The sequence below is a fragment of the Polypterus senegalus genome, chromosome 17 (genome assembly GCF_016835505.1).
Source record: "Polypterus senegalus isolate Bchr_013 chromosome 17, ASM1683550v1, whole genome shotgun sequence".
Lineage (NCBI taxonomy): Eukaryota > Metazoa > Chordata > Cladistia > Polypteriformes > Polypteridae > Polypterus > Polypterus senegalus.
The window spans coordinates 20,602,594-20,620,843 of record NC_053170.1 but is presented as its reverse complement, the minus strand read 5'-3'; the positions used below and the strand labels follow the sequence as shown (position 1 = coordinate 20,620,843).

Sequence of the window (18,250 nt, the reverse complement as noted above, 5' to 3'; positions counted from 1 at the left end):
GTGTAAACCTGATAACTTGAGTATGCTTTCACTTAGGTCAACCAAATTTTGTATACAAGTATTAGGTACAAAACATAGATTTTCATTAACTTTTTCTGCTAACCAGAAGTGGTACTTTTTTATTCATGCAGCTGCAGAGTCCAGTTTATTCAAATTTACTTTTATAATTGTTCAATATATTATTAATTTGGTTTGATTTGTTGTTGATGGTTCTTTAATATACATAATATAAAAACAGAATCATTGTCTTGCAGTTTAATCCTTAAATAACCTTCCCCATATCTCAGTATATGAGAAAATGTAGTTTAGAAGCCAAATGACAAATGTCACATTTATACAGAAAGTATTCAGTATAAACGGCAAATAAATCTTAAAGGAATAATTAAAAATGCTTAAAGGAATACATACATTTAGCTTAAAGGAACACTCCAGCCAAAAATTACTTATATGTTGATTTCCCCATATGGTTTGTAGAAATACACTGCTCACAAAAATTAAAGGAACACTTTAAAGAAACACATTAGATACATCAGATCTCAATATGAAGTTGGATATCTATACAAATAACGACAGGGCAATGTCTTAGGAACAAAAGGATGCCAAGTCTTTTAATGGAAATAAAAGTTTTCTGCCTACAGAGGGCTCAATTGTGTAGACACCCTAAAATCAGAGTGAAATGAAGATGTGGCAGGCTAGTCCATTTTTTCAAAAACTTAATTTCTGCTACTCAAAATGCTTTTCAGTATTTTGTGTGGCCCCCACGAGCTTGTATGCATGCTTGACAACGTCGGGGCATGCTGCTAATGAGACGACGGATGGTGTCTTGTGGCATTTCCTCCCAGATCTGTATGAGGGCATCCCTGAGCTGTTGTACAGTCTGAGGAGCAACCTGGTGGCGCCTAATGGACCGAAACATAATGTCCCACAGATGTTCTATTGGGTTTAAGTCAGGGGATCGTGAAGGCCATTCAATTGTTTCAATTCCTTCATCCTCCAGGTACTGCCTGCATACTCTTGCCACATGAGGCCGGGCATTGTCGTGCATTAGGAGGAAACCAGGACCTACTGCACCAGCGTAGGGTCTGACAATGGGTTCAAGGATTTCATCTCGATACCTTATGGCAGTCAGAGCACCATTTCCTACGCAGTAGATGTCTGTGCGTCCCTCCATGGATATGCCTCCCAGACCATCACTGACCCACCACCAAACCTGTCATGTTGAACGACGTTGCAGGCAGCATATCGTTCTCCTTGTCTTCTCCAGACTCTTTCACGTCTATCACAGCTGCTCAGGGTGAACCTGCTCTCGTCTGTAAAAGTACAGGGCCAGTGGCGGACTTGCCAATTCTGGTGTTCTTGAGCAAATGCCAGTCGAGCTCCACGGTGCTGGGCAGTGAGCACAGGGCCCACTACAGGACGTCGGGCCCTCAGGCCATCTTCATGAAGTCTGTTCCTGATTGTTTGGGTAGAGACATTCACACCAGTGGCCCTCTGGAGGTCATTCTGTAGGGCACGAGCAGTGCTCAGCCTGTTCCGCCTTGCACAAAGGAGCAGGTATCGGTCCTGCTGATGGGTTGAGGACCTTCTACGGCCCTGTCCAGCTCTCCGAGAATAACAGCCAGTCTCCTGAAATCTCCTCCATGTTCTGGAGATTGTGCTGGGAGACACATTAAACCTTCTTGCTGCAGCACGTGTGGATGTGCCATCCTGGAGAAGTTGGACAACCTGTGCAACTTCTGTAGGGTTAAGGAATCGCCTCATACTGCCAGTAGAGATGATTACTCAAGCCAAAACTAGCACGAGTGGAAAACCAGCCAAAAAAGATCAAGAGGGAGAAACTTGAAATGACCTCCACATGTAAAACCAGTCCTGTTTTGAGGGCTTTCTAATTGTTGCCACTTTAGTGCACCTGTCGTTAAGTCCATGAACACCAATACAGCTGAAAGTGATTAACAATGACCTCAGCTGCTTAACCAACCAGAAAATTATCAGACAGGTTTAATTGATTTCATGCCAGGCCCAATAAAAAAAGTGTTCCTTTAATTTTTGTGAGCAGTGTAGCAGAAAACAATTTTAAATCTGTTTTCTTATTGAATTGGGATAACGACATTTCTGATAGGACAGGAGTCTATGGTGATAAAAAAATGTCCATGAAAAACATCTGATGTTATTCGTGTATCATAATTCAGTGTTTCTTGAACTTTCTGGTGTTGTGACTCATTTTTTTCTCATGTAAGTGTCTTCACGACCCACCACCAGCTCCACTTAGTAAATCAAGTGCGATCGTCAGAGTAGGGGAGAGGTAGGTCGTCCCCTTTTGTGAACTGAGCAGGATTGTCAGACTCTTTCCAAGTACCATCACTGGAGCTGCCACCTGATATGACGTACTGTGCAACTCACTCATGACCCAGCACAATCCATTTAATGAACCACTACCATTTTACACAATAGTAACTCACAACCTACTGACGGCAGCCCCTGAACCACTCAACCCAGTGATTTGAAAAACACTGTCAAAGTCCACGTGCCATCCAGTCGTATGCTCACAGCTTGCAATATGCATGCATTTTTTTGCTGAAATATTGTTAACTAAACACCTCTGGAAACTGAAAGTAGTTCACAAACAGACAGGCGGTTCACATGGGATCACACTTTTGTATTGAAGACATGACTCTTGACCAATGAGAATGTTATAAGTCAAGTCTCAGGGGCAGATGTGAAATATAAATCAACATGTAAAGGGCAAGTGTAAAAGTTAACCTGAAAATAACCAAGTGTCTGGGTGAGAGGGAGGCAGGATGGAGGTGTGCGCCTTGCTGGTATATCAAAGAAATGTGATTTGAAATCAAACACATGACTTTTGTGTTCCAACTCATCACTGTTATTTATATGTATTCATCATTTATTTCTTCAGTCAATCAAACACTTTTTTAATTCAAGTGATCCTTTTATGGTCGAAGATGGTGGTTCAGAAAATTGGCAGGTTCAGACTTGTAAAGTTTGTTTCAGCCTTAAAGACAACAACATGACCGAACTGAATTGATTTTGGCAAATGCATAAAGACTGCAGTGCGGTTAGGCAATGTGTGGTGAAACAGACTTCTGTCAGCATGGCGAGGACAAGCAGAGACAAAGGAACTCTTACAATTGTGTACTTCAGTCTTCTTAAGTGTATGGAAGAGCCGCTTGAGAGAATGTGTGTGATATGCAAGACTGTAACTTTTATCAGCTAATCCTAAACCTGCCATGACTCTCTGGCCTTTTCACTGAATTTCTACTGAACTTTTTTTTTTTTATTTATTATTTCACTTAAAGTGTGAACCCGTTTTGAATTTTCACTTTTGTTATTTTCTGAATGTTGCATTATTGTTTACTAGCTGTGCTACCTGTCTAAGACTGGCTGAAATCAAAGTAATCAACGTAGACCTCAACATTAATGTTTGCAGTGTGCAAAAATGCATTGTATTTGTCATTCCAACAGATGGTGCATCAGAAATATTTGTATTAACACACTTTATCACTACAAATGTTTGTGATGCATATGTCTCTGTTATATGCCATTTATGTCTGTGCGTGCACACTGACTTTTAGCAGTAATATAAAAGTTTATTAGGAGGACAAATGGTAATTGTGATATGAGTCAGCAGTCACCACACTGCTTACTAACAATTTGAAATAATGTCAGGGGAATCCAAAATGTGGTCAGGTAGCCAAAAGTTGGCCGTCTACCCCAATGTGATGGTGGCACTGGGAAGGCAGTAGAGGGTTACTGTACTGTATGTAACAGATGGCATCCTGCTGTAGGGTAGGCAGCACTTGTATTACAACATGTGTGATGTCCTTTAATTGCATAGTGAGGTGGATGCCAGGAGAATCTGGGGGACAAACAGATAGAGTCCCATTCTGGAGTATAAAGTTGCCTTAGTGTCACAGTTGGACAAATGATCAAAAAGACTGGAAAGCCATGTGTCCAGAATTTGACATTAAAGAGAGGAGAAGAGCAGTGATTGTGCATGTGGCTCAATATGGCTGCCGGGTAAGTAGATGAGCCACGCCTTAGCACAGCAAGAGACTCCGCTCCGTTTAGTTATGGCCTCGGGGGGCAGATGGGACTTTCTTTCTGTTAATTGTTTTTTTTTTTTTGAGTCCACATATTATTTATCGATCTCTTGTGTGTTTTGTTTTTGGTAAATTATTATTTTTGATAAAGAGAACAGCCTTTGGCTTAATTTCAATTAAGGGACACACACATATACAGTACATATTAAGAACCACTGGTCACGAACGTTTCGGAACAAGCACAAATCGGGATACGACCAAAAAGTTTGCCAAAATTTTGCATCTGTTCACGACCACACGCTCTGGTGGCGAACAAAACCACTGGCGGCCAGTTCCCCTATGTGCATTCGTAAGCGCCAATGATTTCCCATTCTCCGTTTTCCATTTTCTTTTGTTTGCGTATACAGGGCCTAACAAAGCAGCTGATGCTGCAAAATGAGTTACAGTGTTAACCAAGCAGAGGCCTCAAGTGCTGGAAGAGGTGGAAAAACTGTTGCTAGTGTGGTTGAACGAGAAGCAACTTGCAGGGGATAGCGTAAGCGAGGCGATCATATGCGAGAAAGCCAGGAAGATTCATGACGATTTGCTGAAAAAAAATCCATCTTCGAGTGGCGAAGGTGAGGAATTTAAAGCCAGTAGAGGATGGTTTGAAAAGTTTTGCAAGAGAAGTGGCATTTGATTTTATTCCCTGTGCTTAAAACTCATAAAAAAAGTGTTTACAGCGAGCGGTTCATAAGGGTCTAGCGCAAACTCTTACAATGTTAGTTTTCTCTGTTGTTCAAGGTTTTCTCAGTGTTATTCAATGTTTTTATATTTAGTTTACTATTACACTGTGCATTCCATGGTATAATTAACTATTTTTGCACTTAAAAAAATTTGTACTTAAAAAAATATATATTTACATGCAGCTTGTATGGTCTGGAACAGATTAATTGTATTTACATACAATCTAATGGGGAAATTACGTTTGAGTCACATCCAGAGTTTTGGAACAAATTACGGTCGTGACCAGAGGTACCACTGAGAAGCTGCCACTGAGACAGTGTGTTCTAAAAAGTAAAAAAAAAAAAGGGAGTGCTGTGGAGAGGGGCGGGCAGAGACACAACTGCCACTCTTAATAAGCAGCCTCTGGGGCGCTGGGCAGGAGGGACTTTTGGAAAAGGAGGTTCAGGTAAAAGAAGAGAGAGTGTGTTGGCCTCGTGGTGTGGGATGGTTTTTGAGTTCAGTGCTTGTTTTGTTTGTCGGCTTGTGAAGTCAGAAGAAAATAAATAAAACCATTGATTCGTTTTTTTTGGACAATTACCACCAATTGCTTGCGAGATTTATTTGCCCACCTGGGAGGGGATATTACAATATATATATTATATTTATATACACACCATACATGGTATGTCAATTCTTAATTAATTTTAAAATAGGCCTCCTCATTTTGTTTTCTTTTCTTCGAATACTCAGGAGAAAAAACCCCTTTGGCATCACAGGAAAGTCAACTGCTGGCCAAGAGGACGAGTAACTCATTTTAATTACTACTGGATAAACCCCTTGATTGTTTGTGCACTGGCCCCTCTGTGCTCGGCTGTGTATTTAAAGTATTTGCTTCCTTTCTCACATAAATGCTTCTATAGTGTTACATAAGCTGTGTTCTCTACTAGCGTAGGTCTGATGTAAAAAAAAAATAAATAAAACAAATAAAAAAGCCTTCTGTACTATACAAAGAGAATAAAGAAGCAATGTTTAAACTGTGAGAGAGAGAACTGAAGGCAGCGAAGCAGAATGGACGAAGAGCAGAATCAACGGGCTCAGCCACTAGGCAAGGGCCTTCTCAAACGCTGCCTTGTCTTCCACAACCACACAAACGTAAAGCGGCCTCAAGATGACCTCGTCATTTGGTCTCACTGTCCCCTTTTCATTAATCCAGGACTATCGTTCCCTCTGAAAAGCTTGTAAAGTAGAACCATTCATGGACCCTCAAACTGCAGATTTACCAGAGGCAGTACCTACATAAAGAGAAATCTGCCTGCACTGCTTATTGCCACATCTCCTCTAATGTTTCCAGCATTTTTAAAATCAGATTTTGCAACATAAATGAGGCTGCTTAGTGGCACAGTGGTGTGCGTGAGGTACATTGGTGATTCCATTTAGACCCCAGGTGGAGATGCACATGAGCAGGCCCGGCGATGAGCTGGTGCCGCATCCATGTCTGATTCTAGCTTTGCACCTGATGCTGCTTTGGCCACCTGATGACTGTGAACTGGATTAAGCCGGCCTGAGAGTGTTAATCTATATAAACAAAACTACAGTCTGTTTGTTTGCCTGTTTGTTTGTCTGCCTCATTCAAGAACCACTGAAAATTGTGCATGTCGGTTTGCCATTGTGCCAACTTAAAACATGTGCTATATGGCATATCAGGGAGAAGTTTATAATGGGGGGCAGCCCAAAAAACGGCACTAACACAGGGACTACAGTTCCCAGCAGGCAGATGGGAGGGCACTGTCATCAGCAAGTACGAACTTTTGAACCAGCCAAAGCGGGATCTCATCGTAGACTACAGGGACAGTTTTTAACCAATCCACCTTAATACAACGAAAAGTGTCTGTGTGTCTATCCGGTTGCTATGTCTCTGTCATTCCAACAGATTGCTCATCACAGACATTTGTAGTAATAAAATTAATTGAATTTGTCATTCCAACAGATGGTGCATCACAAGAAAATTCATTCATTCATTTTCCAACCCGCTGAATCTGAACACAGGGTCACGGGGGTCTGCTGGAGCCAATCCCAGCCAACACAGGGCACAAGGCAGGAACCAATCCTGGGCAGGGTGCCAATCCACCACAGGACACACACAAACACCAAGCACACACTAGGGCCAATTTAGAATCGCCAATCCACCTAATCTGCATGTCTTTGGACTGTGGGAGGAAACCCACGCAGACACGGGGAGAACATGCAAACTCCACGCAGGGAGAAGCCAGGAAGTGAACCCGGGTCTCCTAACTGCGAGGCAGCAGTGCTACCACTGTGCCACCGTGCTGCCCACCAAGAAAATGATTACAAAATGAATGTTTCTTACCAAGAATGTATTATAAAGTGTAATTGAATTGGTATGAAGTTTCGACAAGGCAAAGCTGTTTTGTGGATTGAAGTTTGTATTGTGTAAATAAAATGTACATTTAACATAAAAAAATCACAAACATTTCTAGTAACACATTTTATTACTACAATTATTTGTAGGGTGGCACGGTGGCGCAGTGGTAGTGCTGCTGCCTCGCAGTTCGGAGACCCGGGTTCACTTCCCGGGTCCTCCCTGCGTGGAGTTTGCATGTTGTCTGCGTGGGTTTCCTCTGGGCGCTACGGTTTCCTCCCACAGTCCAAAGACATGCAGATTAGGTGGATTGGCGATTCTAAATTGGCCCTAGTGTGTGCTTGGTGTGTGGGTGTGTTTGTGTGTGTCCTGCGGTGGGTTGGCACCCTGCCCGGGATTGGTTCCTGCCTTGTGCCCTGTGTTGGCTGGGATTGGCTCTGGCAGACCCCCGTGACCCTGTGTTCGGATTCAGCGGGTTAGGAAATGGATGGATGGACAATTATTTGTGATGCACCATCTGTTGGAATGAAAAATGTGTTTTCTTACTACGTACGTTACAAAATATATTCTAAAAGATGTATCTTGTGTGTCCATCCAGTTTCTATGTCTTAGTCATTCCAACAGTTGGTGTATCACAAACATTTGTAATAATAAAATGAAGCCCAAAGCTGCACTTTATTCCAAAACTGTTGAGTCAATCTTCATATATTTTTTCATGTGTAATAAAGCTGAGGCAACCTAAAATACAGGCAACATGGTGCTTCAAAAATTAAATTGAGAAAGGTGGCTTTAATGGGGGGAGAGGAAAATGCATCACTTACTGTAAGTTGACGCTCGTGAAATGTTGCATGTATTACTATCTCAATGTTAAGCCTTTCAAAAGTTCCATCGGGTTGGGATGGGATTGTAATGCCGGGGGCAGCAAAACCAAAAACCACTTTGTCATACAAAAAAAAACGGTTGAGCTGATTGTAGTGAATTTGGCACATTCTTTAAGTTTGGCCCCACTCACAGTGAAAGCTACATTTTACGGCAGTGATTTCATTGAAATGGTGGGTTAATGGGGTCCAACACAAAAGTGGTCCAGCACTCAAAAACATCTGTCTACCTTCACAAAATTTAGTGTTTACAATACCATTCAGGATAAAATATAAATTTTAAAGAATTTAATTGTTGAGTCGTAATGGGAGGTCAATAACCGTCAGGCAGTGTGGTGTAGTGGTTAAGGCTTAGGACTTTAAACCCTGTGGTTGAAGGTTCAAATTCCATTGTGTGAATCTGAACAAGTCACTTCACCTGTCTGTGCTCCAATTGGAAAACCAAAAGAAATGTAACCAATTGGATCATAAATTTTGTAAGGCACCTTGGATAAAGGCATCAGCCAAATAAGTCAATGTAGATACCACTAGACTATGCATTACTCCAAAACAGTTAAGTGGATGTTCATGGAAGTTTATACATACATTACAGTTAACTTGACTTAACATACCGAGGTTATGGAGTTTCATCAAGATTCGGGGTCCAACAACACACAAACTGTTAGTTTTGCCACAGAATGGCCACTTGTTCTCTTACCTGTCTGGGGGGTTTCCATATAATCACTTGGCCCGATCCTTTCAATGGAGTAGGGTGTCAACTCTGACTCTAAATGGGGTCGATTTTCACAGCAAAAGCTTGACGATTTTCCATTTGAGACCTTAATTCCTGCAACAAATCAAAGCCAAATCATGACTCATTACAGCACTCACATCTTTTCATGACTCTCTGTCCATAAAGTAGAATTTCTACAAAAGCCATTATAAAGATACTAGCCATGTTACCTGCCTGCAGTGATAATCCCTGTGATACCCCCAGGTTTTTAATGGCTACTTACAACTATTACATTTTCAGAAGGCACATTGAAGAAACCAACTGCTATGTTTCTTAATATGAAGGTAAACACTGGTGCTGAAGATCTCACCTCTTTGCAGGGGACATTGAAATTCCTTTCCATTTTGCCTGCCAAAAATATAGTAGACAACCAATCAGTTAAGTGCACAGAAAAAAACGACAAACAGACACACTCTTTTGGACAATGCATGCAAATTAAGATATTACTATGTATTATAGTCCCTGAATCATCAAGTATATAGCACCTTTCATAGGGAACCCTCTAGAACAGTGCTTTAATTAAAATGCCCTTGCAGCTACCAGACCACCCTGTGACACACTCAGGCAAATCAGCAGATGTCCAACAACCCGACTCCCTAACACACATTGACCATTATGATACTCAATGCGATCCACGATGAGTGCCGTGTGATGATGCCAGTCGCTCCTGCCTGAATGATAATGGCCTCAAAAGTCCAGTCAATAATAAGCCTGTAAACTCCACTTTCCCAATTATGCATTTAACTTTGTGTTTCCTTTGGCTTGTGGGAAAGCAGAGATAAATGCCTCTAATGGCAGTTAAAAATGCAGAGTTCCACCCTGCACGCTGATAAGGCAGGATAAACCCTTGGGTTCAAAACAAATGGCATTTGTGCCGAAAAGAGAATTTCACATTTTTAAATTGGAGATCTTATACAAGGCTCCAGAAAACTTAATTTCAGGATGTCTGTCAGTTCTCTTACAGCTAACATCGGTTCAACTACAATAATGACTGAAAGGAACTCCCACTTCAAACATTTAAAAATATTGCTAATATTTTAAAAAAATGACACATTGTGTATATTTATATTGCAATGATAAAAACACTTGTACCTAGAGACAGCGGCCAAAACTCCACAAAAACGATATACATAACAGGTGATGTGTGAGTAAGAAATGGTTAGAAAACAAGACCAATGAAACACCTTATTGGTCAGAAATGAGCTATGTGTGGGGGTCAGGAGTATCAGGTGCAAAAGGCCATGTACCATGGCACAGGGCATGCTGATCCCAAATGCTGTTCTGTAACACATTCGGTTGTTCTTTCTCAGAGCAGACACCCAGAATGCAAAATCCATCCATCCATCATTCCATTATCCAACCCGCTATATCCTAAATACAGGGTCACGGGGGTCTGCTGGAGCCAATCCCAGCCAACACAGGGTGTAAGGCAGGAAACAAACCCCGGGCAGGGTACCAGCCCACCGCAGGGCACGCACACACACATACTGGGGACAATTTAGAATTGCCAATCCACCTAACCTGCATGTCTTTGGACTGTGGGAGGAAACCGGAGTACCCAGAGGAAACCCACGCAGACACAGGGAGAACATGCAAACTCCACGCAGGGAGGACCCAGGAAGCGAACACGGGTCACCTAAGTGCAAGGCAGCAGCGCTATCCACTGCGCCACCGTGCCGCCCGAATGGGAAATCCATTCCAGACCAATTTACAGAAACACACCACGTGACAAAAAATAGCCTCTCCCAGAAGAAGTGGTCCAATGTCCATGAAAACCATCCCAGGTGGTCAACATGGACAGCAGTAATATATAATTAGCCTTCGCACAATGACTGCTAGAGGTTCATGCATTGGGGTCACCAATTTGATGGATTACATCTGAGCAGTAAGTGAATGGAGTCAGATGCTCTCTAGGAGCTACATTATTGCAGACAGGTGCTCACAAGTGTCCATACAGGATCAGGTGTGTAAAAGAAGCTGTTGTAGGTTTGCCCCTAAGGTGTCCACAAAGAGCTGCCTGTGAGGATTTGGACAGGGTTCTGGTCCTTTTACATGTCATTCACCAACAGACACTCCTATCTGTGATGGTGGTGTTGCCTCAGCATTGCATTACATTACTTCTATGACGGGTCTTATTTAGTGTTTTCAGTTTGTGCTTATTGACTTTATCTTTTGCGGTGGGCTGGCACCCTGCCCGGGGTTTCTTTCCTGCATTGCGCCCTGTGTTGGCTGGGATTGGCTCCAACAGACCCCCGTGACCCTGTAGTTAGGATATAGCAGGTTGGATAATGGATGAATGACTTGGCCTGTTTGAATTCGGCCTTGCTCTTTTGTTCTTGTCTCAGTTGAAGACCTCATGCCCGCTTCTGGATTCTGTTTGCATATTTCTTCTTTTGGATTTTGTTACACCCACTCCTTCTCATTTTTGAGGACTCTTTTGGATTATGGACTTGCTCATTAAAGCAGCTTTCTTTACTTTATCATCACTTGTCATATGTCTGCTTATCCAGATCTGCATTTCTGCCTGGATTCAGGCTGCCAGTTGTGTTTCACAAAGCGGTGCCCACTGCAGCAGTCATGGCATTTTCTGTAGAGAAGTCAGTGCTAAGGAGCTATGCTGCACATATTCTCTCCCCTATAAGTGTCAAGATACTTACCACTGCGTCACGTTTTTTCCTTGTGTTTATTTTTACATTTTGAAACAGTTCATAGTTTTTTTTTTTTTTGTTCGCCGCCATTTTGTGTCACATCTATACTTGCCACGAAGACCAATCCCAGATGTTACATGGGTTATATCATCAAAGCAATAGCATAAAGCTCACTTCTACAGAACCACAATTACCTGAGTTTGATGGATTACAACAAAAACCATTCCGCATTTATTTTCAATAGATTTCTCAGTTCCTGACTTTTTGCTTTAGTATTTCAATTATGGTGTTTTGAGTTATGACTTTGGGTTTGACGTTCATTCTATTAGCCTTCTGGTTACAATTTCTTGTTTGATCCTCTCCTGGTCATACCAGTAAGTTTGATGGCAGTTTTGTGCTGTAAGTGGTGGTGTGAAGTAGGGTGTTGTGTATCAAACTCTAATGTTCTTCTAATGGTTACTAGATAAGATATTTTGGTCTTTATGAGGCTGGGTGATCAATACAATTTCCAATATGACAGTTACATGAAGACTGACTGTTGGAAAACAGGATCGCCTGACAAACACTTCTTAGCCTATTAGCCTATCTGGAACTGTCCTCTTATATCAAGGTTTCAAAATGGGTTGTTCCTATCTGCATCCTAAAGCAGACATTGCTCACTTTGTCTTATAGTTTCTGTATGATGTACGGTCCTAGTAACTTTAACTCTTAAGCATATGTACTTGTCTATTCTAAAATTGCAATATAAAGTTTGTTTGTAAAATGCTTTGCCTATTGTGAAAGCTGCTCTACAAACTGAAGCCTGTTGATTGGCTTAGGAGGAAGCATTTCCAACTGACAATGCACATTGAACCCTAGTCTGATCTCGGGTCCTGTGCAGAATGTGAATGTTCTCAGTGTACTTGTGAGAGTTTCCTCCAGGGACTCAGGTCTTCACATACTGTGCAGTCCTAAGATGTGCTTCTGCGCTGCCACCATATTTGGCAAGTCTAAACTATGTGCGTGGTGTGAGGTCTGTGGTCCTGTTCCTTATGACCTGGACCACTAGAAAGCATGTAAAAAAATAATAAAAAAAAAAAAACAAAGAAAACAAAAGAAGCAGCATTAACTCCAGCTTGCATGGATATGAGACTTCCCACCAGAACAACAACAACACAGAACCCGGGATTACTTCATTTATCAATCATTCTTTCATACAGCATTATTATTGAGATAAAGAAAGTATTAAAACTATTAATATTGGAACAAGATGGCAAAGTCTACTCAGAACTGACCCATTTCAATTTCTCTCTGCTTAGTTCAAATGACTGATTATAGGTTTATTCTGCAGTTGCCAGACACTTACCTCTTCTTCCTGCAGACCCATACCAACAGGGCTAATGCGCACAGGCTAACCACCAAACCCACCACAATTAGAATCAGCATCAAACTGGGAGCTGCGGAACACAAAAGAGGATTAAAACTCAACTTGCTTGTCATCCCATGTGACATGCTGATGATCTGCACGGATAAAAGGCCCAAAAAAGGTTAGTATACTGATGATCTTTTAAGAATGAGAACTTTTTTGAATATCTCCTGAGGACCTTCTGCCCTCGACTGTCATCCTGAGCTGCTAGTATAACATTATCACTATCACCCAAAACTCTCCCAACATCCCAGACTCTGTTCCAACTCCATCATTAATTTACTGATGACACCACAATCACAGGCCTGATCAACAACAACGATGACATGGCTTGTAGAATAGAAGACTACCTTCTGATGCAGGTGCCTAGACAACAAGTTAGAAAATATATGCATGGTGTAACATTCAGGTGCCATCAGGAACTACATTAACAGATTAGCAAGTTGGAGAATTTGACATTTTTTATTTCTTTCAGAGTCAGTTGTTTTGTTTATTAAACATTTTTATAACAATCGGTCCCATTCAAAAATAACAGTAGAATGTCATCACATATGTTAAGTAAACTGTGTTAAACACATGCTTTTCAACAGTCCTTTACAATGGAATTTAAAGCAGAGCCCAAATATACTTGAGGTGGCTCAACAGCTCAACAAAGTGTAATTGCAGACTGCAGTACCTGTGCGGTCAGTCACATAACACCCGACATCATGAAACACACTCAACATCAGTCACAAAACACCCATCGCATTAGACTGTGGTTAAGATTAGGGCCCCATTACACTATGGTTAAGATTAGGGTTCTGGGAGGGTCATCTGTCTCAAAGGGTGTTTCGGGACTGAGATTGTGGGCATCACCTGACCTATGTCTCTGGTATTGCGGGCTGCAGTTACACCCATCTTCAATAGCTTTCATGCACAGCACACTCGAATTCAAATGATGTGAAAACGGTATTGACTGATGTGTGTTAGTGGTGAAGGGTCTTTGACTAATTGTTGTTCAGTTTTCTTAAGCATAACATTTTTAAAAGTACCTAGTAGAGCATTAAAGTCTCAGTTGAAGTCTCAAGGTAAACTTGTTGGAATAAAAACAAATTGCAGCCTTGCTGATAAACTGTAGTGCCAGAGAAATATTGAATAGTTATGTAATGTAAGGTTTAATATGTAGTTTTTTATTTTTAATAACAAAAGGGATCCCAAAATGATCACAATTCTAATAACCATTGTCACACATGTGCGCATGGGAAAGAGTTTATAGGTTTGAATAATTGTAATTGTCTGGTGGACCAGGGGCCTCATGTATGGTGCATACGTACAAAAATGTTGCGTACTCCCGTTTCCACGCTCAAATTGCAATGTATAAAACCTAAACTTGGCGTAAAGCCATGCACATTTTCACATTAGCTAAAACCCTGGCGTATGCAAGTTCTCCGCTCGGTTTTGCAAACTGGCAACACCCAGCGTCAAAACAATGCTTTTGTTCCAGTGTGGTTTCCCTTTCTTTTTTAGATCCACATCCCTGATGCGGCTTTATCATATACTGTACACTGAAATTAACAGCATATCATTTATTAGTTTAAGGCATCTGATTGTAATTAACCTGTAACAATATAATGGTCCACGGAATGGCCAAACTACTTCAAATACCATAGCTGCTTTAGCGTTGTTCCTCTCAATGCACCACTCAGACAATTTATCCCACTGTATCTGAGTGTGCAATCTGATTGGAAAGAGAATTATCAGTATACAGCATCAAGCCCATGCTGCCTCAGCCGTGCGCACAGTCTATTGAAGTGCTCTCAAACGGCAAACGCTTCAGGGCCTTTCCTGTAGGGACATCACGGTTCAGAAACAGTTTTATCCCAAGAGCTATAAATGCAATCAATCAGCCCATCAAGTGCTCCTTGTAGAACTGCTTGTACTTATAAGTACAATCACCTCACTGTAAACTTGCGATACAGTTATAATATTGCACAACCTGCGCCACTTTATAAAGAGCGTATTTACATATGATGATGATATCATTTGTAAGATGAAATGCAGCAAAATACGTTCATTACATTATACAGATAAAACGTTAACATCATTTAAATAATCTATATTGTTAATAATTAAACATGTGAGGAAATGGTGGCGCAGCGCTAGCGACGATCTGGTGCCCTATTCAGGCATTGTTCCTGCCTCGCGCTGTATTCTTGCTGGGGCTGGTGTGACCCTGGATGGATAGAAGGATTGAATAATCAAACACATACTACGAAGATATTTCAATGTTCCTTAAAAGTTTTGAAGAATCGGTGTTCTAAGCTTACAGATGGTTTAACATCTATTACAGAGCTGATTGTGTGCTGATTGGTTACTTGGAGAAAGAAAAGGAAGGACAGGAACTGGGGGTTAGTATGACTGGAATAGACAGTACTGCTGCAATCAATTATTTAATCGAAGGTCGTGCACAGTGCAGCAAGCATCATGTGGGAGGCAGGAACAATCTCTGGCCAGCTCATCACTATCACTGCACCACCGTGTTCCCATGTTTAATAACCTGCTTTAACTCCTATCATCATGAAAATGATATCAAGTATACATCTCAGTATTTTAATTATTCAGAGAGCTGTAATATCACAAATGTAATGAATTCTGTGTCCTGTCGGAGGAAGAGAAAGCCCGTTTAAGAAGCACGTAGTGATTCACACACATAGAGCTCATAGAAGATCAAATACAAAACAAAGCATTTAACATGCTACTTTAGTTATGATGGGATTTGTGAAACTAGTAAATTACGCGATTTTAAGAATAACTTTATGATGTTATACTTTAATGACAAAATAAACTACATGATTACAGAGAAAATTTTGAGATTAAAGCTGACATTTCGTGCTTTTTTCTCACTGTGTCCCTATTCTTTTTCTTTTCTCTGTACCCTAATAAGCTTTCATATGACACTCGAATGGTAGGCTACGACTCGCCTTTTCACGGCGACTTTGATATCTGACAATTTCTTTTTTATTTCGAGCACTGTGTGACTTTGTGAACTTGAGCTTTCGAGTTTCTCCAACACTCTATGTCACTTGATCAACTTCATTTTGTTGTTTATACCACTGTTTAAACCAACAAATAATACGTTTTTCCTTGCCTCCACACGGTATTCACTGAAATTCTTCTATTTTCCCCCGTGCTTTAGCCACTGCCTTTTCACAGAACGCTGAGCTTAAGGGCAATTTATATTGATTTGCATATTCAAAGAGGTGTAATTCTGGGAGGAGTTTAGGGAGTGGCAGCAGGTGTGTGCACGTGCGTTACTTTCACACTGACGGGGATTTATGGAGCAGAAGAACATGGAAGTTGGCGAACGCACAGATTTATGCATCTTGTGAGTACACACATTTCCGCTTTCATCCTTACGCCATGTTTTAGTGTGAATTCTATGCACGCCGTTATGCATGAGGCCCCAGGAGTTGGCGCTGTCACCTACCACTTTCTCTCTGTCCTCCTCTGCAGACCCACAGAAGGAAATCCCTCCTGATGACCTCACTTCTGGTTCCAACTCTAGTGGACACACCCCTTCCTGCTGCAACTCTAACCGCCATTTTGTTCATTGTTAATCAGTTCATTCTTGAGCTCTGTCTGAAATGACAATTTATACTCATTTTTTCTTGCTTCTTTTCATCTACACGGGGTGGCTACCTTAGACCTTTATCTTTGTGTTTGTGACTCTTTCACACCATCCAACTGGTATTCAGTGCAGTTAAATGCAATACAATTTTTCTCAGTCTTAGTAACAAAACCAAACTAGCCAGTCGCCCTCTAAATGCCAGCTCATAGCGACAATAAAGCGAAATTACCAAAAGAATAATAAGTATAAATACAAAAATTAGCACAAAATTACTATCAATATGACCCTATGAATGGGGAAAAGCAACTGAAATAAGTTCCCCAACTAGATAATAATATCATTTAAAACTCAGTAATTCATTCCGTACTGACCCCTACTCTCTCTTCTGTTTCTTTTTCCGGTTTCTTTGTGGTGGTGGCCTGCGCCACCTCCACCTACTCAAAGCTTCATGATGCTCCAACAATGATGGATGGATTAAAAGGCAGAAGTCTACGTGACCATCATCATCCAGCCCTTCCGTGAGAACACTAAATCCAAAGAGGACTGTTTCATTTATGTTAGGTAGGATGCCCAGAGGGGACTGGGTGGTCTCATGGTCTGGAATCCCTACAGATTTTATTTTTTGTTTTTTCTGTCCCCCCTGGCTATTGGACCTTACTCTTATTCGATGTTAATTAATGTTGATTTATTTTGTTTTCTTATTGTGTCTTTTATTTTTCTATTTTTTATTATGTAAAGCACTTTGAGCTACTGTTTGTATGAAAATGTGCTATCTAAATAAATGTTGTTGTTGTTGTTATTAACATTACATAAATAATGAAGAACTAGGAAATTAATTGGTTTATTGTGTAACAGAAATACCAAAGGTAAGAACGATCTTAAGGATTTTAATTCTAGTCTGAAGATCTTCTCAGGCATCGATAAACAGGACGTATGAATACTGCTAAGTAACTCTTTCAGCACCCGCAAGCTCTAATCCTGTGCTCTCCTTGCTATTTGCAGCACAGTCTTCCTCTTTGTGCAACATTGTATGGAAAATGACTTGTGCCAAAATTAAATGCACATTCAAATGGTCATTCAGTTTTGGTTGATTAATGTGTGGTCTAGAATTGAAATGCAGTCCACTCTAAGCAGGCGTTAAGTGAAGTGCAATACGTTTAGTCTGCTTGAAGTTACGACATGCGATTGATGGGCATGAATTAAAATGCAGTGCATTTTTATATAAAAATACACTTTCATATAAATTTATATAAAAATGCACTTTTATATTGCATTTTATCACAAAAATTGTGTACTGTAGTGAAAAGCAAGCAATCATTTTGATTGTCATGTTTTGAATTATGACATAATAAAAATGTGCCAAAATGAAATGCACCACGTGCATAATATGCATTATGTTGCACTATAGTTAACTTGTTGGATTGCATTAATTTTGGCACGAATAGTACACTACAACGCGGCCCTTGTTACTTGCATCTTCTGAGAAATAACAGGTATACTAAATTTCAACAAAAGTGGTCCACCCGGGGGGGGTGGCGAGTTGTTTCATGTGGACAAACAGGCTGACCGACAGACCATCATGGCTGTTGCAATTGGTGCTTCTTGCATTATATGGACACACACCTAAAAAAGGGGCTTTAAAGGGGTTTCTATTATTGTTTTTACAGGCACTTATTGGTATAAAACACAAACCTGTACTAAGGTTTTTTTACACAACAGTAAAGTGTCGTGATTAATGTACTACAGGCAGCCTTTATTTTAATGTGTCAATGGCACCTTACAAGGTTTAACAAGACT

At 40.8% G+C, this 18,250-nt stretch overlaps 1 protein-coding gene across 3 annotated transcripts in view; it reads right to left on the bottom strand.

Moving 5' to 3' along the window:
- The window catches only part of si:dkey-34d22.1 (discoidin, CUB and LCCL domain-containing protein 1), a 92,119-nt gene that overhangs the window by 4,076 nt on the left and 69,793 nt on the right, over positions 1-18,250 (bottom strand). For all 3 annotated transcript variants that reach the window (XM_039739766.1, XM_039739764.1, XM_039739765.1), the window contains 3 exons: positions 12,787-12,877; positions 9,104-9,141; positions 8,719-8,847 (listed from right to left, as the gene is read on the bottom strand). In XM_039739766.1, coding sequence (XP_039595700.1) covers positions 8,719-8,847; positions 9,104-9,141; positions 12,787-12,877 — 258 coding nt within the window. The remainder of the gene's footprint in view (positions 1-8,718; positions 8,848-9,103; positions 9,142-12,786; positions 12,878-18,250) is intronic.